This window comes from Hylobates moloch, unplaced genomic scaffold (genome assembly GCF_009828535.3).
Source record: "Hylobates moloch isolate HMO894 unplaced genomic scaffold, HMol_V3 SCAFFOLD_13, whole genome shotgun sequence".
Classification (NCBI taxonomy): Eukaryota; Metazoa; Chordata; class Mammalia; order Primates; family Hylobatidae; genus Hylobates; species Hylobates moloch.
The window spans coordinates 55,393,298-55,420,764 of NW_026652288.1; the positions used below are offsets into that span (position 1 = coordinate 55,393,298).

A 27,467-nucleotide genomic window follows, 5' to 3' on the forward strand; every position below is an offset into this window, starting at 1 on the left:
ATATATAGGATATATCTTATATATTATATAAGATATATAAATATATTTTATAAGATAAATATATATATATAAAATATATATAGGCTTTGAGGGATCTGCCAAAATTCATCAAAATCTAAGGACACACCTTTTACATAGAACTCCACACATATTTAAGCATCTCCAAATTACTTATTCTGGCTTTTTATGCTTGTAAAACACAGAAAATAAAAACGGGTAAATAAACCTGTAAAATGTTGGTGTCTTAAACATTGTATGAGTTTACATGGTGGACTTCGATGTTTTATTTACAGCATTCTAGAAATATGCTACTTTGTTATTAGTGGTTGCAGTCCTAAAAAAAACTATCTAATTTTTTCAGTTTTTGCTTAAGAACAGAACATGATCTAAGGATTTGGACATTTGTTCTGGTTTTGCACCTGATGAGTTATATGACATTGGGCAAAACAGTCACTCTGAGCCTCAGGCTTCTCCTCTGTCATATGAGGAATTTGGACTACATCAAAAGTTTCCCAAATCAACAGTATAAAAGGTTTTTAGCAGCAAATGCTTTTTGCAAAGACAATTTAAATCAGAACCTCGGTTCTGAACAAAAGATGAAAATGAGATTGCCCTGACTGAAGATGAAATTTTGTGTGCATGTGTGTTTTTGTGTATTTGTGTGTCTGTGGAGGATACTACATAGCCAAGACCCTTATCCACAGGGTCTCTCACTTCTTCTTATCCCCAAAATGCCCATTCTGATGACTTTTTTCTACAAAGTGGTCCAAGAAGATTTTTAAAACTCTAAAGCTAATGGGAACCAATTTGAAAACCATAGAAATTAAATGATATATGAGTTTTATTTCAACTCTAAAACATAGGTTCCAAATCAAAGGCATTGATGTTTTTGTCCATCATTCAAAATGCTTAAGAGAAACCTCAAAGAAAATAGTCTTTTGAGTTTTCATTTAAAATGGCCAGCTGATCAAGATTGGACTCTTCAGCTGTCACTCTCATTGTTTATTACATACAAAAATAGCCAAATTTAGAGATTTTCAACACTTCTACTCTTAATATATATGCAAACTCACTCTTCGTAATTATCTTAGTAATCTTAGAAATTATCCTGCACAACTTGCCTTATTTATTTTTTTGTATGTCCAATGACATCACTTCACTTTAATAAGTTGTTTTGTCATTTTATGTTTTTGACTCAGTCTTAATATTGATGCATTACTTAAAATAACCCTAACAAAAACTAGATAACATTAGAGAATTACTGTTAATTATGTTATGTGTGAAAATGGTTTTGCATACAAAAATTAGCCTAGGGTGGTGGTGCACACCTGTAATCCCAGCTACTCGAGAGGCTGAGGCATGAGAATCATTTGAACCCAGGAGGTGGAGGTTGCAGTGAGCCGAGATTGTGCCACTGCACTCCAGCCTGGGTGAAAGAGTGAGACTCTGTTTCAAAGTTTAAAAAAAAAAAAAAAAAGAAGAAGAAAAGGAAAATGGTTTTGTGATTATATAAGAGAATGACCTCAATTTTTTGAGATTCAAGCTAATGTCTTTAGAAATTGCTGATGAGTCGATGAGTTGAGTAGTACCGCTATCATAATATCTGGAATTTATTTTTCAAGGGTTCAGCCCTAGACAGAAAGACAGATAGTGGACAGAGAGAAGTAAATATAGAGCTAGTTAGCTAGACAATTAGATAAGGCAAATATGGCAAAAAGTTTACAATTGTTCAATCTAGTTGGCTGGTTTATAGATGGTGATAGTACTATTCTTTCTACTTATGCTTGAAAATTTAAATAGCAAAAAAAATAAGTAAAATAATATCATATCATATATGAAGAAGCACCACATCTACTTACCAAACACTGAACCTAAATCCAGTTATCTGATCTATTAAGCACTACCTCGGAAACAGCTTGACCTGGTGAAATTAGGGCTATATATTACCCATGGAGCCTTCCAAAAACAGCTTAATGTAAAATCTCAAGGTCCTTATTTCTAAAATGAGAATATTAATAGTAAATCGTTGGGTAGTGTTACTTCTGGAACTCAGAAGTGAAAAGGAGATAGTCCTAGTTTCATTATTAGGGCTATGAAATTATAATTATAGAAATTGAATAAGAAAATGTATGTAAAGTAGCTAGCACATTGCTAGACATTTAAAAAACATTGAATAAATTAGATTTGGTAATAGTAGGAGTTCAGTAGTAGTATCAGTAGTGGCAGTAACAATAGAAGTTATAGTAGCCATTTTAATAGTAATAGTAGCAGGTTTAGTAGTATTAATAGCGACACTAGTAATACTAGTGGCTATAGTTACAGTAGTTTTGTGTCTTCCTCTGTAAAATACAGCCAAAAATAGTACGTATCTCATAGGATTGTTATTAAGAGTAAGTCAGTTCGCACGTATATTTATAACAACCTTTGACACCTAGTTAACCCTAACTTAATATCTGCTGTTAGCAGAGCTGGTGGTGGTAATGTTTGCAGTTGGATATGACATATTTGCTATATTATTTTTGCTTTCTCTAACAAGCCAAAAGTAAAGAAGAAAAGTTTTATTGTTTCATGGATATAGCATATATCAGACATATTTAATAATTTTTATGTTTGTAAAACATATTCTTTAAAGGATGCACTTCTTTCCAAACGTCTGTATCTCTCCCTTTACTCTGAACTTAAATGGAACAAATTATTTAAGTGACAATTATGAGCTCTAATTTTTATCTAGACATTTTCTGTACCATATAGAATCTTTGTTCACTAAGATTAATTCAGTTTGTTAATATAACATAATCATTGAGACTCATTTACATTGCAGAAATGATTTTGCGTTAGTTTATGGGGGAAGGTGAAGGAAGGGCTGGGTATTTATATGTTGGAAGTCTTTTGATTTAAACTTGGGAAACTTCCAAGTGGTCAACCACATATACACTTTGGAACATCCCTGAGCTTTGCTATCACAATTTCCAGTATGTGATTCAACTCTCCTCATATGAAGGGAAGAATTTTGTAATTGAGCCAAGCTGTGGCTTTTAGTAAAAATATAGTGAGCATTCGTATCTAATTTGTGGCTAGAATGTGCTGAGGCCCATGATCTTTACTTGCTTTGTAAGCATTCTGCCAACCACTGAGAACCTCAACTTCTCTTGAGGTATGGAAAGTGCTAGTAGTATTTATAAAAACTTTAGGAGTGCTTTCATACATACACAACTATATTGGGAATGATACTTTATATTTTTTTTCTTTCCTTCTGAGAAGTTTTATTGCTACATGTTCACCAAATGTAGAACCAGTGAGAATAAACATTACAGTTGCTTCTTACTGCTTTATGCAAGTGGGCTTATCAATAAAAGAGTTAATTTTCAAACGAGTTTAACATTAAACTTTTAGAGTAGTTTAATTAAAAGTCATAAAAGAGTTTATTGTGAAAATTAATAAATATGAATTTAACATAATGTATTTTAGGATATAAAATAGTTTGTGCTTTTTATTACATGTGACAGTATAAGAATGACCACATTATTCCTATCAGAATAAAATAAGTGAATGTATAAACAGCACCATGTTTCAAAGAAAGTTTAGGGAAAAAAGATAACAATTTCATTAAGAAAGAAGATTAGATACATCACATAAATATTTTTAAAAGGGCAATTATGATACCACAATATTTTTATTTTTATATTACTTTCTGCCCTCAATTTTTTGATGTAAAGTTGAATGAAGAAACATTTTAAATTGCTAAGGTGATTTTTTTGAAAATTCAAATCTCATGACATGGCTCATTGAAATAGTGGGAGTTTAGTAACAGGATTATCTTTCAATTAGACACCAAAGCAACCAAAGTACCGAGTTCATTTAATGAATAAATACAAAAAAAGTGCTTTTTACTTATATGCAGACATTATTCTTTCCAAATATAACTATTATTTTGTGTCATAATAGTTTGAAAGATTTTACTTAATACATTTATATTATTGAATATTAATATTAAGTGCATTTCTATTAAGGATGTCAAGATACATCAAAACAGTCTATTTAACAAATACATCATGTTTATTTTACCGTAATTATTTTATACTTTTTCCTCATTAAAAAAATTACTTAGACATATATGTCATTAACTTTTATGATAGATCAAGAAAAACTCATATTTACCTTCTCTATATACGAATGTTATTCTCTGCTTACCTAAAAAATATTTAAATATAACCATAAGTAATAAAATAACATCTTTTACCTCCTTTGTTAGATGAATTCTATTTAGGATAAGAAGTTAGGCCAGCTGCATTTCTCTGATGGCCAGTGACCCAGCACCATTTATTAAATAGGGAATCCTTTTCCCATTGCTTGTTTTTGTCAGGTTTGTCAAAGATCAGATAGTTGTAGATATGCGGCATTATTTCTGAGGTCTCTGTTCTGATCCATTGATCTATGTCTCTGTTGTGGTACCAGTACCATGCTGTTTTGGTTACTGTAGCCTTGTAGTACAGTTTGAAGTCAGTTGTGGGGTGGGGGGAGGGGGGAGGGACAGATATACCTAATGCTAAATGACGAGTTAATGGGTGCAGCACACCAACATGGCACATGGATACATATGTAACAAACCTGCACATTGTGCACATGTACCCTAAAACTTAAAGTATAATAATAATAATAATAAAAAAAGGCCAGCTGCAAAGTTGGGCACAGTCCCCAAAACCACTCTCACTTCTGACACCAACTGCAAGTTCAAGGGGTTGCAAAAACCATCCTCAGTTTCCATGCTTTGCTAGAAGGGACTCACAGAATTCTCTTAAAGCTGTTATACACATGGGTACAGCTTCTTACAGGAGAAGGATACAAATTAAAATTAGCCAAAGGAAAAGGCACACAGGGCACAGTCAAGAAGTAAAAAACACAGAGCTTCTATTGTCTTCTTCCCATGCGGTTAAAATGCATTACTCTGACTGCTCTGATATGTGACAGTATCCTTGAAGTACTGCCAACCAGCAAAGCTTACTGAGCCCTTTCTGTCCAGAGTTTTTGGGGGGACTTCATCAACTAGACACGATTCATGGACTCATTGCTCACATGGTTAATCTCAGTCTCTAGGTTGACTGATACCACATGAATCAAAGCCCCTACTCTAAGTCAAAATGTCCTATTTGTGGCATGACCAGGCCCTTCTCTAAGACTCTACAGGTGTAGTTAACTCTTACCCTAAATCACATGGTTGGATTTTCCAGTATGACCCAACTCCTACTCTATGACCAGCCCCAGCTTGAAGACTATAGAGGTGTGGCTAACCCCTACTCTAAATCATATGATTGGACTATCCTGTATGACCCAAGACTTCCCAAGCAAAGAAAGACATTATAGAGATTACCTTCTAGAAGCTGAGGGCAATGGCAAGACCTCTCTTTGGGCAAGGCTAAATTCTTTACTACACATAGGGGTGGGAAAAGTTAGAAGTTCAGTTTTCTTGTATGTTAGTGATATTGTTTTCTCTATAAATTTTCACGCCTTCCCAATAACCTATTTTCTTATGAAAATAGTGTATAGATATTTGAAATATATCATTCCTGATAGTTTATCTCATAGATATGGATAGCAATAGTTTTTCTCAAGTCAGTTATCTCATAACATTATCATTATCTTACCTGAAAAAACCATTTGAAATTACTAAAAGAATGTCTATTTAATAAAAACACTTTAGATTATTTTAATGTATCTATTCAATATTTGTTGAATTCTCTTGTATGTCAGATATTACATTAAGTACTTTGTGTGTAATAATAAGTAAGACCTGGTTCTTTCCCTAAGGAATTACAGTCTAGTGGAAGAAATCAACAGTGACACGATTACAGTAGAAAGGAATAGTTACAATGAAAATGTACAAAGGGCAATAACTAATCTAGCCTTACAATTTCAGATATGGGAGGGGTATCCAAAATGTGGGTTGAACATTCATAGCCAAGTAATGGAAGTGGGAGGTGGGGCAATCCAGGCAATGCAAGTGATATATGCAAAGGTTTGATGTGAGAACACATAGCAAAGTATATCCTATTCACTGTGGCTGGGGCACAGGAGTTAGGTGCAGGGGTAATCTGTGGAGGTTGAAGGTGTGTGTACTTCAGTCTCACATAAGAAAAGCCTCATTATGTGTTTAGTGAATGCTTGTCACTGTCATGGGTTATATGTACTTGCTAACATAATTCTGAATGTAGCTAAAATGAAGTGAATACGTATTATCTTAAGAGCAGATACCAAAATTCTTGACAATTTGACAAGTTTATTCAAACAAGGTATATTTAGTTTGATTATTTGCTTGGCACTGTGCTGGACTTGAGAAGACAGTGTATACAGCTGTATACATATATCACACAAGGATACAACATGTCTGCTAAATACAACAGACGTATTTCCTCACATCAAACTTATAGTCGGCCAGGGAGACCAACTTCAACCACATAATCACACAAGTGTTTAACTGCATTTAAGATACGTAATATGACGTAAGTTTCATGGTAGTATAATAAAATATAGAAAAGGGACCTGCATAGTCCACAGAAAATGTAAAGGCTTGCTGGAGAAAATGATTTGAACTGGTACTGGGTAGAGGTGAAGGTGATAGGGGAGGGGGTATTGAGGCTATGAGGGGTATGAATCACAATTCCAGAAGACGAGACAATGTGATGAACCAGAGATTGAAGAGAACAAGATGCATTTGCAGTCCTAAAAAGAGAATGTCCTTCCTGGAGAGCAGAGTGTGAGTGAGATGGCACACTAGGTGAGCTGGAGCATCAGACAGAGCCTGGAGAATGGAATCAAGTTGACTACAATAATGCTATGGCTTTTGTCCCAGGAAAGGGAAATTTTAAAGGTTTCAGTTTATCTGATTTTATGGAGACAAATGAGTTGGGCCTAGCTGCATTTTTAAAAGGTTATTCTAGGTAACCAGTAGAGAAAAGAATAGAGTGGAACAGTGGTGGAAGTAGTGATCAAATAAGATGTAGGGGTTCAGGTGAGAGATGTGGGTAGTTTGGACAAGAGGCAGTAGTGATGGAAAGAATGGATAAATTCAAGAATTCATGATGAGTTTATAAGAAAATTGAAGAAAGGGAGGGGTTAAGAATGTCCTAGAAGTTCCTGGAAAGTCAGATGACTAGAAAAAAATGGGTATTTGGGGAAGGAAATCCAAATGCTATCAAGAAGTCAAATAAGACGAGCTGAAGCAGTGGGACTCAGATGAGAATTGAAGAGTAAGAAATGAAGAAATGGAAAAACTAAAAACAGAATAGATATTGTCAGAATCCAAGTAAAAATCAAACAATCAAACAGCTTAATATGACAAAATAAGAATTATTTATTTCCAAGAGAAAGAAGAGAAGAGAGAAGTAAGAGAGTGGTAGTAGGAGTGGCTGCCAACAAGATGGCAGAGCACTGGGAGAGGTGAAGGTTACTGGGAAATTCCCAGTAAATTTATGGCCAACAGGACTTTTAAAAACAGAATTATGCAGTAGATGATACTTTTCAAAGTTGATTTGCTCTACCTTTTTTTAATATAACCAGTTCCAGCTCCTTCAATTGTTCAGTAAACTCACTTTACTAGGTAATACTTCATGCTATTTGGTTTTATGATAAAATAGAGAAAGTGCTGAATTTCTAGTCTGGAGCTCCTTGATAGGACATACATACATACATACATACATACATACATACATACAGAAATGACAGACCAGGAGGACAGAAGGAAAAAATTCACCTATTCCAGGAATTCGTAGAAATCTTGGGAACTGTTTTGATTTTTGGCCAATCTGTACCTCAAGGGACCGGAATATCTCAACCGACATTAAATTAAGACTGGCTAATATCAAGGAATAAGGTGTGTGGCCACTGATCAGTTCTTTATGTGGAGATATTAGTATTCTGTTTCAACTAACTATACCAATATGCTTGCCCAGCTATTATTCTTAACCTCATTAATCCAGCAAGGGTTGCAAACCCAAATGTTTTCCAAGAACTGGAGGGAACATAATATATGAAGAGGCTATTGGTAGAACCTATGGGGAAGCAAAACATTCACTCCATGCACAGTCGTGATACATCATAGGTATCTAGATAATTATGACTGAAATAGTAAATCAATATTTTTGGTTCACAGGAAAACCAAATGTCCATTTAAAAATTGAGTTTTCCAAACACCGCATGTTCTCACTCATAGGTGGGAATTGAACAATGAGAACACATGGACACAGGAAGGGGAACATCACACTCCGGGGACTGTTGTGGGGTGGGGGGACGGGGGAGGGACAGCATTAGGAGATATATCTAATGCTAAATGACCAGTTAATGGGTGCAGCAAACCAACATGGCACATGGATACATATGTAACAAACCTGCATATTGTGCACATGTACCCTAAAACCTAAAGTATAATAATAAAAAATAAATAAATAAATAAATAAATAAATAAATAAATAAATAAATAAATAAAATAAAAATTGAGTTTTCCAAGTTCTCATTCTAAGAAAATATCTTGGAGATAATTAACATGAACTTTGACATGCTCCCGCTACCATACAAGCTGAATGACCTTACTTATCTTAGTTAAATTACTTGGATTCCCTAAGTCTCACTTTTATTGTTAATCAAATGGACACAATAAGAGCTATCTCATAGGGCAGTTGTCAAAAAAGAATTGAATAAAAGTGTGTGTATGTATGTGTGTGCCTCTGTGTGTGTGTGTGTATATATGTATGTGTATATATATGTGTGTATGTGTGTATATATATACATATATGTGTGTATATATATACATATATATATACGTATATATGTATATACACACACACACACACACACACACACACACATATATATATATATATATATATATGCTTGCACAGACCAGGACCCGGTATGGAGTAGGCATTCAATAACTATTAGCTATTTTTGGAAATTACATTGAAATGGTGCCTCATCATCACAAGCAAAATTTCCTGAAGACTCTCAAAAATATGTGTTGAACACTCCTGGAGGCAATAGAATAGAGCATTGAACAAAGCAAAAATTCTTGCCTCTTGCCCTCACAGAATTTATAATTTGACAACAGAGTACATGTTAGTGGAATTGTACATTTTCTCAATTTCTGCAAACTTTTAGTATCTTTGTAAAATGAACTATAGCACATATTAAAACTAGTCAATTAGATCATCTTTGTGAAATCAAATCAATCATTCTTCCAACCCATATAGCATTTGTTTGTACTCACTGATACTTAAAACTAAGTTTACTAGACCTTAATATTTCTCTTTAAGATACATCAGTTAAACAGTTTCATCCCTTGAGTTTCTCTTGATATAACCCTCTGATTGTGGAAATAATAGAATGTTAAAGATATGAAAGCTAAAAAAATACCTTATCAATAAATTATTCACTTTATTTTTCAGTTGAGAAACTGAAGCCTAGAGCAAGGACATACAGTTAGCATGTCTAAAACACATCCTTTAAGTGGTGTTCGTTTTGTTAGGGGAAAAAAACTACCTCTTGTATCTTAAATGCCACATAATTGGTGAAAAGTGTACTGATTTGAATAATTGCTGCTTTTGCTAACAGCTGGATTCCAATGGGGAACTGCTCATCCGAAACGCGCAGCTGAAACATGCTGGAAGATACACATGCACTGCACAGACAATTGTGGACAATTCTTCAGCTTCAGCTGACCTTGTAGTGAGAGGTAAGAGTTTCAACATTTTAAAATTACAAAGCCAAAGGTATTTGACTTGCATAAACATGTATAATTTTCTGGTAACTCTGGTGCAAATTCTTATATATTTAGAGTCTCAATCCCATGCTTAAGAATGGATCTTAAGCTTCTTCCCATGCCTAAGAATGGATCTTAAGCTTCTTCCCATGCCTAAGAATGATCTGTGCCAGACAAGTAGTAAACAACACTGATTGTTTGTTTTATTAACTGCGTATCTTCTAGAAAGTTACACCACATACCTCCTACTAAATGTTTGTGCTTTGTAGACTTACCAAAAGTTCTTGTTTCCTGCTAATACTTTTTAGTGTGTTGAGTATAGTGCTGTTTCCTTTTTTATTTCTATGGAAAAAATATATACTGATGCTGTTTACTATAACCTCAAATGTTATATATTTATCACTTTTGTCTTAGAGTGTAAAGTTAATTTATACACGTATCATGTTTTTATTTGTTGCTGGTTTTTTCAAATTAGTGTTTTTGTTCTTATGAATAATATAATTGAGATTGTGATGGAATACACATTTATTAAACATGCAGCCCCTTTGCTACTGGCCACTGCCATAGCAGTGAGGCTGGCTGGGAACACAGCACACTTTGTTTAAAATAAAGAGTTGGCTCTTCACTGACTGCCCTTTAGTTTAGCACCCAAGAAGTACCATGTGTTGACCCCAGTTTGTTTACCTTTAATATCTCACTTCATATAACCAACTCTAACCATCTAACTAATCCACAAAAATACCCTTTAACTTCCATATCAGTTGCTTTATTCACAGTATTCCTTCCATGTCTTTTTCTCATGATTTGTTGACCAAATCTTATTCATCCTTCAAGCCTTAGCTAAAGTATATACTAAGTTCATGAATCCTTCTCTTGATGTCCCCAATATGAGCTCCTATCTTCTGAATTTTCATAACTTATATTGCTTTCTATGTTTTGTAGCAATTGGTACACAGTTATCTACTCTCCTAAGTTGTAAAATTCATATTTTTTTTAGTGAATGGCAGAGTTCCTTTGCATTGTTTCATAGCTCTCTCTGTCTCAGTGTCAGTTAAAATTGTTATTTTTTCACATTTCACATACTAAAAATATTTATTGAGCATTAATTGTTCATTTTGCCTTTACTTTTCACACTATCAGATAAATTGGCAATAAAATGATATTTGTGGCTTGTTTATTTTAATTCTCCTTCCACATCCGGTCAATATAATTTCACTCAACCTCATGCAGCTCCTGCATTTCCCTGTAGAGCAATGTTAATAAGGGGTCCCTAAGCAACACTGGGCAAATGCTGAAAGCCCTTCTATCCATTTGAATATATTCTCCCATAGAGTTATAAGAAGTCTAGTTGAAGTTTCTTCATCTGAATGAACTTAGAAACACATTCCACAAAACACTCATTGAATAATAACAAATAAAAATGAGACTACAAAATCCTAAGTCAAACAAAGTTCATTTAGGTTCAGTATTTTCATTTATTTTGTTATCTGGGACATTGATTGTTTTCAAGAATTATTAGGGGGAGGGATTAGAGGGATTAGTTCACCATTCTTCCTAGTCAGACCACTAGCTGTTAAGTCATTTCCAGACGTAGCCAAAGTGTATATTTAATTGAAATTGCTTGCATATGAAAATAATTAGCATTAATATTGCAATAGGAGTTATGTTACAATGTGTGGACATCAATGTCGTCATATGATTACATTGTAGTAAACTCATAGTACTATTATCATAGAATACTTTGTAATATTCAGAGTGAAGAGGAATTTTACAGATGAAATGCAAGGGTAGTCATGATACTAGCCACACATACTTAGGTAATTAATTATCACCACTATATGTATTTTTATAGAGAGTAAATAAAAAAGAAGCTATAGCAGATATTATGTAGAAATAAAAACGTATACAGCATTTTAAGTCCTTGCACTATAGTAAGATGCTAATAAAACCATACAGATACGTGAAAATACTGCTTACCTCTGTTAAAGTCAGCAGAGTCATAACCATTCTTCAAACCTTATTTCTAATAATAGAAAAAGTATCCATTTCATATCAAAAGAAATTTGCAATTAAAATAGTCAAATATATTTGACTATTGCAGAACTTGTGTCAAAAACATATATAAAGCAGATGTTCTAATATGCTTTATATATTTAAACCAGAAGGTATACAATTAAACAGTTGTTTTTCTTTTTTATAATGATGGTGAGTAATGTATAAGACACGCCCTGCCTTAAGTGATATTATTATTGGTCTATTTATTCATTTAGTTATACTTTTGTATCTAGTTCAGGAAATCATAATCTGGAGACTATCAACAGGCTTTAAGGGATCCATGGATCTCCAGAAATTGTACATAAAATTCTATGTGTATGTACCTTTTCCTGGGAAAATGATTTGTAATTTTCATAAGATTTTCGTAGCCAGCAAGGTCCCACAAGGCATTAAAAAGCGCATCTATTTTTTATTTTCCCATCTAGATCAAGACTCTCTTAATAAAATAAATTGAAGAGATGATTATTCAGCTCACGCAAAAGAATAAAAAACTAATAAATTTCATGTAGTTAAATCTAATAGCACATTTAGATTGTGAATTGCTTTTAAAAGATTCAATTTGCACTCAACCCTTCAACATTACACGTTTATAAAAAACATTAAATATGTTATGTAGTAGACAGTAGACATCTATAAGAGCTTTCCATATTTGAGATGGACTAATTTTAATCCATATTCAGATATTGGTGATCTGAACTGCAGCTGCTGAAATTAGTGCAACGAGAAGGATAGTAAACACAGTAGAGGGGAAAGCAATTTCATCTGAGGATCGCTAAGAAATTTTTTTATAACAAAACTGCTTCTGTGTATGAATGGTTATGCCTAATCAGAAGACTGAAACAAAAGTATAAATATGTAGACATAATTAAGACTGTGGATTTCTTTTAGCCTACATCACACCGAAGGAAATGAATACACAGTAAGAACAGTGTTGCTGCCCTAATAACATGTGTGTGTGCATGTGTGTGCGTGTGTGCACGCATCTGTAATTGTGGGTGGGCAAGTGTGAGCATATGCATACAGCATGATGAAAACAATTTATATCAGAAAAAAATGTGTTTTAGTTTATTCCTTGCCTTTTTATTGTATAACTACTTGACTGCTTCGAATGTAAGCAGTCAAGTAGTTAAATCTGAATGCCTCTAAATATAAAACTAAAATTAAATATAGGAAAAATATAGTCAATGGAAAATGTGGCATTGGATCTGATTTCATGGGGCCTTTTACCAAGAGAAAACACCCCCGCTGTGGGTTTTTTGTGTCATGTATGGTAGGATTTCGAAATGAAGAAAGCAGTGGCAATTGTCGCCAAAGAAAAACAATCTGTAGAAAGTGTCCCCGATAATCAGATATGAACTATTGTAATTCTGTAAAAGCATAAATGTGTACTCATAGAAAGCTATAGCACTTTACTTTATTTACCATATAACTGGGTCCAAAGATGCTTGAAGAAAAGAGGCCAGTAAAGTTGCATGCATTGTCTAATCCTCCAGCTCTGCAAACAACTTCAAATCATGAGACTGTATTGACCATGGAATTTTCACTTTTCTTTTCCAAAGTTGGCTTCTGTAAGAGTTATATCTGTTAACTTTGGCAATATTTCTGTTAGTCCTTCTACAGTATAGAGATTATTTTGGCAAGAGTAACGTTTCTTCAAACGCTGTTTTCCAGGAGGTCTAACATATAAAATTGAAGATGAAGATAAATAAATAAACATTTGTGTCGTCACAACCCTGGCAAAAGCAGATTATCTACTCTGAAATAGGACACCTTCAACCCAGCGCCCTAAGGATTCTAACAAATTTAGATAAATAAAATATGAATCTATATAAAAAATGAAAATTGATGGCCAGGTGTGGTGGCTCACAACTGTAATCCCAGCACTTTGGGAGGCCAAGGAGTACGTATTGCTTTGAGACCAGCCTGAGCAACATGGCAAAAACCCGTCTCTACCAAAAATACAAAAATAAGCTAGGCATGGTGGCAAGAGATTAAAACGCTATGCTTGATATGATGACATTTAAATAACTTATAGAAGGTTTTAGTGAAAGATTTTTTCCTATGAGGAACACATATTGACATCAATTGGAAATAATACTGTTGGTGAAAGGAGTAATTTCAGAATCACCCCTTTAAGACAGGGGTTTGTATAATATAGCTGAAGGAATTTAGAACTTAAATCACTATAGATTACTTAATATTTAAGAGGCCTTAAATATGTTGCGTTATGTTTAAAATGTTTAAAATATTTATAGTTTAAAATGTTAATATTTAAAATGTTAATATTTAAAGGTCTTAAATATGTTGCCTTATGTTGCCTTAGTTTTAAAATAAGAACCAGGTATTACACTTCAGATATTTTTAGGCTTCTCGTATAAAAGTCTTCATTAAGAGTATTGATACAAATTTCCTCTGTTGTTGCAATAAAATTTTTATTTCTTAGGTCCCATAAAAGTATATTTCGGGTTGCCTCATCAAGTAAGTGTCTGATGCTTGTGAACAGCCCTGTATGAATATTTTTTAGCAAACAACGTTTCTAAAGCTCTTCAGCTAAAAGAGTGTCATTTAGAGGCAAAGGTTTTGCAGGATTTATACAGCAAGATTTATTTTGGAAACCTATGTGTGGCTTGCTAAATCTAAATTCTCATTCATGAGGGCACCTTTGGACAACATTCAAAAATAGACCATAAAATTAGGCCCCAAATAAAAAAGAAATTAGGCTTTAACTTGTACATGTATTACCACTTTCTCTGGTATTTCTGATGTATTATGAATATTTTGACAATGCTTCTGGCTTAGGAACACTTTCCTGCCACGTGGGTGAACAAAACATGTTTGCCACTGAAATTGCCAAAATAGAAAATGCAATTAGGATTATATCTTATATACTATATATTTGTTTACATCTTATATATTACATTAAATGACGTTTCTTCACTCAAATCTGAGTTTAAAAACAAACAAAAGAAAAAGAAAACGACTTTGCTATGTAAACTTTTTCTTTTGGCCTGGTTCTCAACTCTAACATATGCTGTATAGAATTTTAAAATGTTTTGGAAAAAGAGTAGCTGAAACTAAAGCAAATGATATGAAAACTCTGTAAATAATTTTGTCCTCAAAAGAAGTTTGTGTTGTTTACATTATTACATTAGAAGCTTATTTATTTTACCTTATGTGGACTTGTATTTAGGTGAAAACACCATGTAAGTGAGCGTGTGTGTGTGTGGGTGTGTATGTGTGTGTGTGGGTGTGTATGTGTGTGTGTGTGCACAGCTTTCCACTTTATTTCTAAGGAAAAAATACAGTTACAGAATGGAGAGAGATATTAGAGGTCATCTTTATTGATATACTCTGTTAAGGTTTTTATTGCTTAGCCTAATGACGTGGTTACCAGATTTTTTCTTAAGAAGGCTATTTGGTTGATTACTAAACCACTTTTAAACTCTTGGATAAGTTAAGGTAACACGGTTGAACAAATAAATAAGCCAGTAAGCCTGATGGAAGCTGTCAATATACGTTTTAGGTGGAATAATAGTGCAGTATTTTAAAGTACTGTAATAGTTGCCTAAAGGTCTTTTCTATGGAAAATGCTCGAGTATTTTACTCCCAGCTGGTTTACATTAGCAGAGTTGATATCCAGGGTATCCCACTCTTCACTGCCCAGACAAAATAATTCTGAAGCATTTACTTGGAGATGATGGTCCAGGCAAATTACTACTCTTTTTTTGTAAGAAATATGGAATAAACATTTTCTTTCTCTAAGACAAAATTGTTCTAATGGTCCTATTATTGGCAAATCATGTGTTAGTTACGTCTTTTCTCCTTCCCACTTTTTCACAGTAACTATATGAAATCTCTGCATTATGTTCAAATTTGAAAATACAATTTTAAATGTAGAGTTAATCCTATAGGTTATCTAAAAAGTTCCTACCCCTTCATTTAACAACTTGGACTCAGAGAGAAAGAGTTCCTCCCCTGTATTATCCATCTACATGGTGGCAAACAATAATCTTGGGACCCCAGTCAAGCCTTCTCATTGTGCTAGACTTTCTCCAGAAAGTATGGATAAATACAATCTGTAGTTAATTTCTAAAACTCACTATACCAGAAAGATTATCAAGTCTACTCTGGAGCTAGTAGGACAAATTCTTTTGATAATTTTTACTAAATAGTAAAAGTTATTGATTTCAGTTTCTGCTCTTTTTCTGTTCCCACTATCTGGCGTATGCTAATACAAAATATATATTTTTTAAAACATCGTAGGAAAAATAAAGCCAAAGACATGCATTATAAACAGATGTAATCACTAATTCTTGGATTATTTAGGGTTCTATTTATATGACTAGCTCAGGGACCTTGGATATTAGTGAGGGACACAGGATCATATGCTGCCATGTGAAAAGTTTGTGTAACTCTTGGTGCTAAATCAGATTTTACGCTTCTGTGGTATCTGGCATAAATGTTCATGTTGTGTTCAAGAATCCTTACATTCAACATATTCTTAAATAAGCAAATATGGGCTTATGTTTGAAATTATTATTAAGGTATGCCAGGCCAAAATAAATTAAAAAGGACTTTTAAATTAAGCAATTTAAGTATCATGTAGTTGGGAAGAATAGACATAAAGGTTCTATGTAATATATGCACCACGTTAAACAGGCATGTAAGTATACACACCTCATCACACCACACACACACACACACACACACACACACACACATGCATGGGAAGGGATCCAGAAAAGAGACGAACATATACAGGCAGAAAGATCTGGGTCCAAATCATCACGGTCAAATCAAAGAGAATGGTTGAGGTAGTTTTTCAAGTATTTGGGGCAGAAAAACACACATTTACCTCAGATATTTGGATAATTGCCTCTGCTTTCCACTTGCTTTGGCCAACAAAGTCTTGCCACAGAGACAGACTAGAGATTCCATCTCATCAGCCTTGCAGAACTGAGGCAGGAAAATGGTCCTTGCTGCCCACTCTGGCTGGAACAATTACAACTGGGCACCATTCTGAGCCATCCTGACCCCACTCTGCACTAACCACAGCAATACATCCATTGATAGCAAAACCTGCCCAGAAATTAAGCCTTCCCCTTCCCACTGAGAGTCAACAAATTCAGATCAAAGAAATACGACTGGGCTGGTTCTCCATAACTGTAATACACAAAAGCTAAAATACTGAGCTGAAATGCATATTTGGTTATAAGAAATGCAGAATTTAGAAAATTTAAAGTCAGAACTTAGTGGTTATTTAAACAAAAACTCTAGTAAAACTGACAGCTTTCCCAATTACTTCTGGAATTTTAAAGTACATCAATAATTTGAAATTGTATTTCTCAGTGCAAGTTCAGCGTAAATTGATGTACACTCAAGAATTTTTTCAAATACGGCCACAAAATAGGTAATTCATTCAGAATGATTCACATTATTTTAAATTTTAAGATAGGTCTTGAAAATTATCTAGATTAGCACTTCATCTTACAAATTCAAAACTTAAAATATAAGGGTTAGAAGATACTATGTTATGCACTAATATAAATTTAGATTTTTCTTTCCCTCCACACTAGAGTACAGTGAGAAAAGCTCCCCTGGAGGAGTTCTTCTTTTCTGCAATTAATTACTCCCGGGTCCCTTATAATCAAACTGGTCAGCTTTTGGCAAACTGGAATTTCTTTTTTGCTGCACATTTAGTGTGTGTCCATGGCTCCTTTAAAAAATAATCGGCCAGGGGAGGCTGAGGCAGGAGAACTGCTTGAACCCAGGAGGCAGAAGTTGCAGTGAGCTAAGATCAGGCCACTGCACTCCAGCCTGGGCAGTAGAGCGAGACTCCATCTCATCTCAAATAATAATAATAATAATAATAATTGGCCTGGTGCAGTGGCTCATGCCTGTAATCGCAGCACTTTGGGAGGCCAAGGCGGGTGGATCAGGAGGTCAGGAGTTTGAGAACAACCTGGCCAATATGGTGAAACCCCATCTCTACTAAAAATAAAAAAATTATCGGGTGTGGTGGCACATGCCTGTAGTCCCCCCTGCTTGGGAGGCTGAGGCAGGAGAATCACTTGAACCCAGGAGGTGGAGGTTGCAGTAAGCTGAGATTGCGCCACTGCACCCTAGCCTGAGCGACAGAGTGAGATTCCGCCTCAAAAAAACAAAACAAACAAACAAACAAACAAATAACCCTTCTACCACACAGTTTGATTCCAGGAAGACAGTAGGAAAGCTTTACAGAACTTAGCAGGCCTTGGGAGCTTTTAGACACTGTATGCGTTTCAGTGCTCCATATTGATTCATACATCCATGCGTATTTACCAGACACTTATGCCAAATTAGGCTACAATTATGCCAATAATGTCAAAGTTCAAGAGCAATACAGATAATCAGTGATACCTACAAGTCTCGATGAATATGAATAAATGGCAATTAGTTCATATTTTGAAAGTAATTGTGATTTATGTTGGTAAAATACTATATTTTTCCAACTCAAATCTTTAGGATGTGAAAAGGTATATATATATAAAATGATGAATACAAAATAAAAATAAAGATATATAATTATATAATTTAATGTATAATATATGACAGAATGTAACTACATAGCATGTTAAAATATATATTATATATCATATAACATGTATTGATTACATCATAAAAGGATATATAACATTTATTAAAGACATTGTTTACCAGATTTAAAGGACAGGTATCATTACTGCATTATATTCATTTTACACATGAGAAAATTGAATCTAATGAGGCTAAGTTAATCACTCAAGGTCACAAAGCTACTAAGTGGAAGAACAAGGTTTGAATGCAGACAGTCTAATTTCAGGTAGAACACCCAGCTCGTGGCTATAGCACACTGTAACTAAAAATTAATTCAAATATATTCAATGTGATAAAATAATCATTGTGGAAAAGCTAAGCTGCTGGCCTTTTACTTTCTTGGCAATAAATGTTTATTCTATAGAGTGTCACTGATACTGATCTTGCTATTTTATTTTTGCTTATGTTATATTTATGGCTGGCCTATTACAAGGGAAACTATAGTAGTTATATATTTTTTCAGCTACTTGACTTTACACAGTTATAATTACAATAGCAAAACCAGTAAATGAATTGTACTAGATGGCTTGAAGGCTTGATTTTATAATGTGCTGTTTGGCCTAAAAATAGGTAAATGAAATTTTGATATGTGTTTTCCTGTTTTTTAAAATAACATATAATTCATACAGTTAAAAATAGTTCATTCAGAATATTTAAATATCTTAGATTATAATGTCTACACCTATAGGACTTTCCTATAAATTTTACCATGTCATCCTACAAAATTGCTATGAGGTGGTAGTACAAGGACTGTTATTCCCATTTCATAGGCAAAGGAAGTTTAATAAAGAAAAAAATATATTTTCAACTATCAGTTATAAAGCCAGAATGTGGCCAGATACTAGTGTTCCAAATTCAACTACATGAACATGCTTTTCCCTTCTTGATGTTTAACTTTCCCAAAGACAGAAGTCAGACCATATAATTTTGTATCGTGCATCTCTATCATTGTTGGTACATGGTTTGTCAAATTAATTAGATCATTCCCTCAAAACACTCTGAGTTATTGATAATTCCAAGTTAAGTTAGAGAGTAGAGTAACATTTTAGCTTGTTTAAAATTAGAATTTCATTAATAGTTTCCCTTTTCAGCTCATTTGACTAAATAAGACAAAAACACCTTAGCCTCATTGCTGAAAATATAACAAGAAAAAAACTTAACGATGTAAAATCCCTTTCGAGCAGTTTTATTACTTATGATTTTTGTGCAGTCTGCCATTTCCAGTCTCATGACTATGCAATGCTTTTTTTTTTTTTTTTTTTTTGAGACAGAGTCTCGCTGTCGCCCAGGCTGGGGTGCAGTGGCGCGATCTCGGCTCACTGCAGGCTCCGCCCCCCGGGGTTCATGCCATTCTCCTGCCTCAGCCTCCCGAGTAGCTGGGACTACAGGCGCCCGCCACAACGCCCGCCTAATTTTTTGTATTTTTAGTAGAGACGGGGTTTCACCGTGTTAGCCAGGATGGTCTCGATCTCCTGACCTCGTGATCCGCCTGCCTCGGCCTCCCAAAGTGCTGGGATTACAGGCATGAGCCACCGCACCCCGCCTATGCAGTGCTTTCTTGATGGAGCCTTTTGCAGTCTTGCTTCCCACCCAGTTTCTGGAAACTTAATTTAGTCACAAAAGTTTGGGCACCTGCGCAAATTAGAATGAAGGAAACTCAGAAAAAGCTTTTACCCTCTAAACTAGTCATCAGTTTATGAAGCTACAGAGAGATTTTAGTGCTTTTGCATTCCTACAATAGCTTCTCCAACTCTAATTGCCACTACTGGGATTAAATGAAACATACACAGAGAGAGAAAGAAATGTTTAAGTATTCTGCAACTGACGCTGAGCTAGGATACCCCATTAGATCAGAGCAGCAAGGCGTAGTTCTAAATCTTTTCTCTGCCAGAGCGCTTTTCCATCATCATGTTTAACTGTACACTATACTGCCATAATTGATTGCAGATTTTGGCATAAATCCAAAAAAACCTTTTTCCGCTAAAAAGCACAACACTATTTTAATTGTTATTTGCTTAATGCCAGCTAACAGTGATGATCATTGTGTGGACATGGGAAGACATAAGGGAGTGGCTGAGGTTCACGTGCATTTCCCAGGGCACCCCTGAAGAGCCAACACCTTCACCTAAAAGTGCATTGGGGGCTGGGCGCGGTGGCTTACGCCTGTAATCCCAGCACTTTGGGAGGCCGAGGCAGGTGGATCACGAGGTCAGGAGATCGAGACCATCCTGGCTAACACGGTGAAACCCTGTCTCTACTTTAAAAAAAAAGAAAAAAAGTGCATTGAGATACAAGCGAGTGAGAGTTAGCATGCTACAGGGGTAACTTTGAATCCATTTTATCCTTTGGGAAAAAAATGCAGAAACTTCTGAATTCTCAATATTATTAGTAGCAAATTACTTGCGACACACCAGAGTGTAGAAATCCCTTGTGTAATTATTCCCAGAATGGTCTAAGATCCGTGGAACTGAAGAACCCACCTGTGAGCATCTGCTTCCTTCACTCTCAGTGACTCTCAACAATAAGAGCTTGACCCCACCCCTCCTTCACACATTCCTGAGAATTTCTCCAGAAGAAAGGAACTGTTACTGATAGAAATATTTCAGATCCCGCTGATATGTAGGGTCTGAGCAACTTGGAGGACCACTATTTATTTCTACATCGTCTGGTAGATACAGTGACTAATTCAAGGAGATGACACCCCTCTCTGGAGAAGTTTAGGGAGGCTCCCTTGGTGACTGTTCACAGCACCCCCTTTTCAGACTTAAAATCTCAAATCACAGGTAAGCAAACTCTGGTAAAAGACCAAAAACTACCCAAACTGCGTTTAAATAAAAAAAAAAAAGAATATATCTAAAATTAGGATTTTCAGTTCTCATCAAAAGGATTTAAAATTTCATATGCTTAAAATGTCAAATGAGTCTTATGACCTTTTTTACTATTTACCGTAAGGACTGAATTTACAACAAGCAGTCAGCTTAGGCAAGTTTTCCTAGTTTCCGTTTCTTCTATTTAAATAGCTATCTCCAGGGGGCAGTAGTGGCTATAAAATAGTATAATTCTAATAATAACTGTCCTTAGTTATACGTAGGGGAATGTGGTAGGTGATCATTCTGTTAATTACATGGTTTTCTATAACAATATTGCTGTATTAATATACACATACTGCTGTTAAATGATTTGCATGGTGTGATAGAAGAGCTGTGGCCTTTGGTATTAGGTAAATCAATTAGATATCCACTTTGCCTACCTAACCTATGGTCTTAGGCTAGTCTGTTAATCACTGTAAGCCTTAAATTCCATATTTATAAAAGAGAATATGAATAGTTACAGTCCATACATTGTTCATGGCAACTTTTTATAAATGTTTTCCTTTACTTCCTTCCTTTACTATGAATGTATATATCGACATAAGAAATAAATAAAATATAACTCAAGACATAGTTCTCACAAAACACAGCCTCAACTGTTGATTAACTTTTTCGAACCATTGCTTCAATGTATCCTCATTACTTTTTTTCTTAGAAGTCTTCAAGGCATAAGCATATATTTTAGTAGATAGACTTGCACTCTGTGGAATGAAATTTACAAAGGATCCACGAGATTTGTTTCATTTATTTGTTTTTTTGAGGAGAGACTTCAGTTACAACACTTGCTCCTTAGAAAGTCAGTCACCGTGTATGAGGGAAAGGTTTTAATTGGGCCACAGCTTGTGGCATCAGTCTTCCCCCTTTGGTCCCCCGTCCTCAGTGTGTAGGGGAAGATACCTTTCTGTGTTTATTCTTTAACCTTACCCATCAAGGAAATAGGGCAAATCCCCCAAGTGCATGGCTTCCTGCCCCTAACTGGGCATCCACACTCTCCCTTCAGCCTTGATCTTTCCTCTTGCAGGTAAAAACAGAAAAGGTGGAGAGAAAAACATGGTGGATTCCTTTCTCCCCGTCTGTGCAAGCCTGCCTCCAACCTGGTGATCGTTGACACTCACCATTTCTGTGAAAGACTTTTTTTTTTTTTTTTTTTAACATATTATACTAGATTTGACTAACTCAATCTTGTAGCTTCTGCAGTTCCCCTCACCCCCAACCTAGTTCTTAGAGTATGTTTCCCCTTTTGAAACATGTAAACATACTTTGGGCATAAATATTTTTTAAAATATAACTATAATGCTTCACTAATACCTTAAAAATGCCTAGTGAACTAACTCAGTACATTATATAATGGCCAAGTGAAAGTTTTGTGTTTTCATGTCCTGTTTTTCTTTGAAATTATATAGACCAGAAATTAGATCATTATCTGAAAAATGTATGAAGAACTGATTAATTGTGTAATACAGGAGTATTGCCATTGAATGTACTGTTTGATTTATTCAAGCAGGTAATGAACAATGTTGTCAAATTCTCTAATGAGACATCATAATTAGGACATAAGCTAAAAGGGGCATTACTCCGGCAGTCTTTTTTTCTTAATCCTAGTGCCATACATATGAAAGAATGAAAAGCATTACTTCAGTAAACAACTGAAGTCCTACCATGGCTCTGTAGGGTTTTTGGAACAATTCCTGGAATTGGAAAGTGAAAATGGATAGCACATGGAGGAAACCCTCATCTGAGTGCAAGATTTTAGTAAAGATGACTAAAGCCATTAACAGCATGCATTCATATTTAATTGTATTGACTCCTGCCATCAGCGTTTGTAGATCTTTTCTTTTGGGTGGAAGGTTGTGATTTGTATTGGGAGGACTTGGGTAGAAGTGAACGATTAAAATTGAGGAGTATATAGTTCTTTCTGGGACTGCTTAAATGTTACTGTTTGAAAATGCCTTCACTTTCCCCCTTTGGTCAAAGAGATGCGCTTAAAATTCTTATTCCTTCACAATAAATAATTTTGATTTTCTTAGACAGGCTTGCGTTTAGGTATGAGTTTCTCCTTTACTTCATTTAGCAATTCTCTCTGTGGTCAGAAGAACTCTGAAGAAAGCTTTGAGGGAAATGAATATAATTCTTAAATTATTATATGTGTATATATATATAGTTTAACTTTAAAAATAATTTATTAGTCATCATAAAGAAATAAATATCTCTGGCTCAAGATGTTACTTATTTCCTTCTTTTATATTTTCTAGTCTCAATTACTGTTCCAAAAGGAGCTATCTTAGAATTTAGACTAGAGGTCCAGATTAATTGCCATTTTTGTAAGATGTTTAAAATCAATTTGAGAATTTTGATGTGTCTGTAAACAGCACCATGGAGACAGGTATGAATCGTATTGAGGGCATCTTTCTATGTAGTCCATACTGAAATTATACAACCAAGACCAGATGGGAATATTGTTTTTTAAAGAAATAATTGGCCGGGCGCGGTGGCTCACGCCTGTAATCCCAGCACTTTGGGAGGCCGAGGCGGGCGGATCACAAGGTCAGGAGATCGAGACCATCCTGGCTAACATGGTGAAACCCTGTCTCTACTAAAAATACAAAAAATTAGGCGGGCGTGGTGGCGGGCGCCTGTAGTCCCAGCTACTCGGGAGGCTGAGGCAGGAGAATGGCGTGAACCCGGGGGCGGAGCTTGCAGTGAGCCGAGATCGCGCCACTGCACTCTGGCCTGGGGGACAGAGAAAGACTCTGTCTCAAAAAAAAATTAATAAAAATAAAGAAATAATAAAAATTCTAAAGGAAATCATAGGACAGATGTGACTTGTACCAGAAAAGGACAACCTTCAACTATATCAATATCAAGTAGAAGAATTATACAGGTTCATTTATCTTCATTTAGTCTTGTTCTTATTTCTAACTGGGATCTAAATTTACCTTTATCAATATCAGAGGTTAAGAAAATTACCATATTCCTATTAAATGGTAGACATATTTAATAAGATTCAGCTTCATCTTAGTACAACTTCAAACATCAACATGATCACACAACATTGATTTATATTTTAAAACAGGATAATGGAGCCATTGTCTTAGATAATTTTCAAGCAAGAACAGGACTGCAATAAATAATGAGACGTTGACATTCCTTGGTAAAGAAGATGTCTCCTGCCCTAATATGACTGTCACTCAGCAATTTCAATTTTATGTTTACTTGATTTAAAAAGGGAGGATAAATTGTTCTGAAAAGTTTTTTGTTTCCTTAACAGTTCAAACTTTTCATTGAAATTTGTTGTTTTGGTAAAAATAAACAGTGCACAGAATATTTGTACGTGGTGCTTTGCTTTTAATTACTTACTAGGGAATTACCAGTGGAAAAAAGAATGTCACCAGTGTTTTTCCTACTTACACCAGTTCTGCAGCATGAATATTTATATTAAATGTATGTGCTATATGAATTCCCCAAAGAATCAGTAGTTTTGGGGGGTTTATTTCCAACTATAGTTGTTTAGAAAGCCAGTGTTTAAGAGGGAGAGAGCCGGTTAGGGCTACTATCTAAGTAGTGGCACCAATTCAAATGATACGTGGGGTGTAGTCACAGCTACTTTACATCCTGTTTAGAAATTGAGACACGAGGATCTTGATTTCTAGTCTTCTATCCAATTTGATTTATCAAAAAAAGAATCTTGATTATTGTTTAAGAAAATATGGTCATCTTATAATGTGTGAATGGTCATTTGGAAAATTTATATATTGTTTTCTCACTATCTTTCCTTGAATGTCTAAATTCTTCTTCATCGAATGTTACTACATTTTTAAAGCAGAAATGACAGAACTGATAAACAACTGTATTTCTCCTCATTTTTAAAAATTAGTTTACATATGAATGAGAACTGAGTAAAAATCAAATCTACATTTTGTTCATACATAGGTATGTTTTTCTAAAAACATCAGTAAAATCCAGGAAAGATTACCAAATATATTTATAGCGATCAATAAAGAGTGGGAATGTATTGAATATGAATTTATAAATGGATGATGTGTTTATCTTTACTTAGCTGAGTTAACACAGAAACAGAGATTTTAAAAGGCATGATTGGCGGGGCATGATGGTACACACCTGTAATCCCAGCACTTTGGGAGACTGAGGTGAGTGGATCACAAAAGCCCAGGAGCTCAAGGCCAGCCCAGGCAACATGGTGAAACCTCATCTCTATAAAAAATAAAAATAAACATAAAAAATAAAAAAAGCTATTATCAGTATATTACAGTTTTTGTCATATTTTCCAAAATATTCACTTGTATAGAAGTAATTCATATTCTCCCCAAAAAGAAAGGTCAGCAACGGAAACCTAATAACATTTTTGAATGTGATACTGACAATGCTGTTTTAAAAATATTGTTTTTAGGATAGTTGTTGAAAATTTGGTCTCATGGCAAATCGATTAGGTTCAGATTCTAACTTTGACATTTACTTGCTGGGTGAACATGGCCATTTTATTTAACCTATTCCTGTCTGTTTCCTCACCTGTAAAATAGGAAAAATAATAGCACTTACATCATAGGGTTATTGGTAAGAATTATAAAAGATTTGGTAGTGACTTCGATATAAGTACCCAGAAAAACGCATAATTTTTATTAAAACATACAATATAAATTTCCCCTTTTTGAATCACTAATAATTTTATACTATGTTAATTTTATATTGTTAGCAGTTCAAGTCCAAAGAGAACAATAGTATAGACTTGTTGTCATCCAGGTAATTACTTGGAAGTCTTTTGCAGACAGGCACATTTAAGCTGTATAATCTAAATTTGAAAATGGATGTTTTCTCATTTCGAGCGTGTTATACCAGAAAACACTGTCTTTGATCCCATCTCTATACTCTTTCACTGATCAGCTATGTATCTCTGACAACAGCCCTTATAGACTTCGGTGTCCTTTTATAAAATGGATTCTTTATATATATATATATATAAAATATATATATAAATATATATGATATATATATTTATATATAAAGAATCCATTTTATATTATATAAATATATATAATATATAATATATATTATATATAAATATAATATTATATATATTATATATGTATTGGTTTTAGTGGACTCTTAAATGTATGTGATCTACCTTAAATATTGAAATGTTTCTATTACTTGTTTGTAGTGCATGATTTAATCGTAACAATGTTGAAAACATAAATTTAGAGAAAGAGAGTAGGGGTGTGGCAAATGAGACTCTGCAATGAACCATGAATGACAGGAGATCATTTAGGCTATCTCCCCAGTCCTTTACTAGGTAAAAAAGTGACAGAAACAAGTCTCAATAGCTGTTCGTAGACTTGTTTTTAGCCAGATTTGAAGAACCCCCAAGGTAAGAAACATAACACTAACAAGGACTTTGATAGATCATTATTTTTGTATGCCCCATAGGTGAAATTTTATGGAACATTCTCAGTCAACATTCTCTAAGATGGATTTTTAAAGTGAGAGTGAAAGAATATAATGGGTGCAAAACAAGAATAGTAAGAGAGGGGGTCATGCAAATAGGAACGAAAGAATAGTCCCACAGAGGCAGCCCCCATCTGAAGTACAGAAAGGTAGACCAAAGAAGGGTAGCGATTTGAACACTATGATTTTGAACAGGAAAATAAGAATCAAAAAAATCAACACTGAAGTTTGTCCTGCCAACTGCAATGAAAGAGGAATTCAATCAGCTGGATAGGCTGAGCACAATTAGTGGTGTCCACTCTTGATGACATCCTGTCAGCATTTGGAAGAATCAGGAAACAGAAACAGCAGAAATAGTAGGGATATAATATATGAGCATAATAAAATGTATTTCAAAAACTCGAGAGCATGGGGTAGGGGGAGGTGGTGACAAGAGAGGAGTGAAGATAAAACTGCATAAAAAGCATAAAGCATAAAACAAAAAGCATGCTTTAAATACCTTTTTATTCCCTCCTCCATATTGTTCTTTTTCTCCTTTCACCTCTTTCTAACTCCCCGATATTAATGTTAGTGAGAAAAATGGATAAAAAGACTTGGCCAGGTATAGTCAGAAATACATTTCAGTTCTTTTTCCCCCAACTTCAGATCTTTAATAATTACAACCAAAGAAAGAAAAAAAATAGAAGACTAATTTGTCATCTAATGTATCTAGGCATTTA

General features: G+C 34.6%; 1 protein-coding gene across 9 annotated transcripts in view; it reads left to right on the forward strand.

Moving 5' to 3' along the window:
* Positions 1 to 27,467, forward strand: part of CNTN1 (contactin 1) — a 402,152-nt gene that overhangs the window by 270,382 nt on the left and 104,303 nt on the right. For 7 of the 9 annotated variants that reach the window (XM_032173711.2, XM_032173712.2, XM_032173709.2 and 4 more), the window contains one exon: positions 9,601 to 9,721. In XM_032173711.2, coding sequence (XP_032029602.1) covers positions 9,601 to 9,721 — 121 coding nt within the window. Of the gene's footprint in view, positions 1 to 9,600; positions 9,722 to 22,309; positions 23,834 to 27,467 lie in introns of those variants that run through there. The other 2 variants (XM_032173715.2, XM_032173716.2) reach the window with 1 other exon arrangement.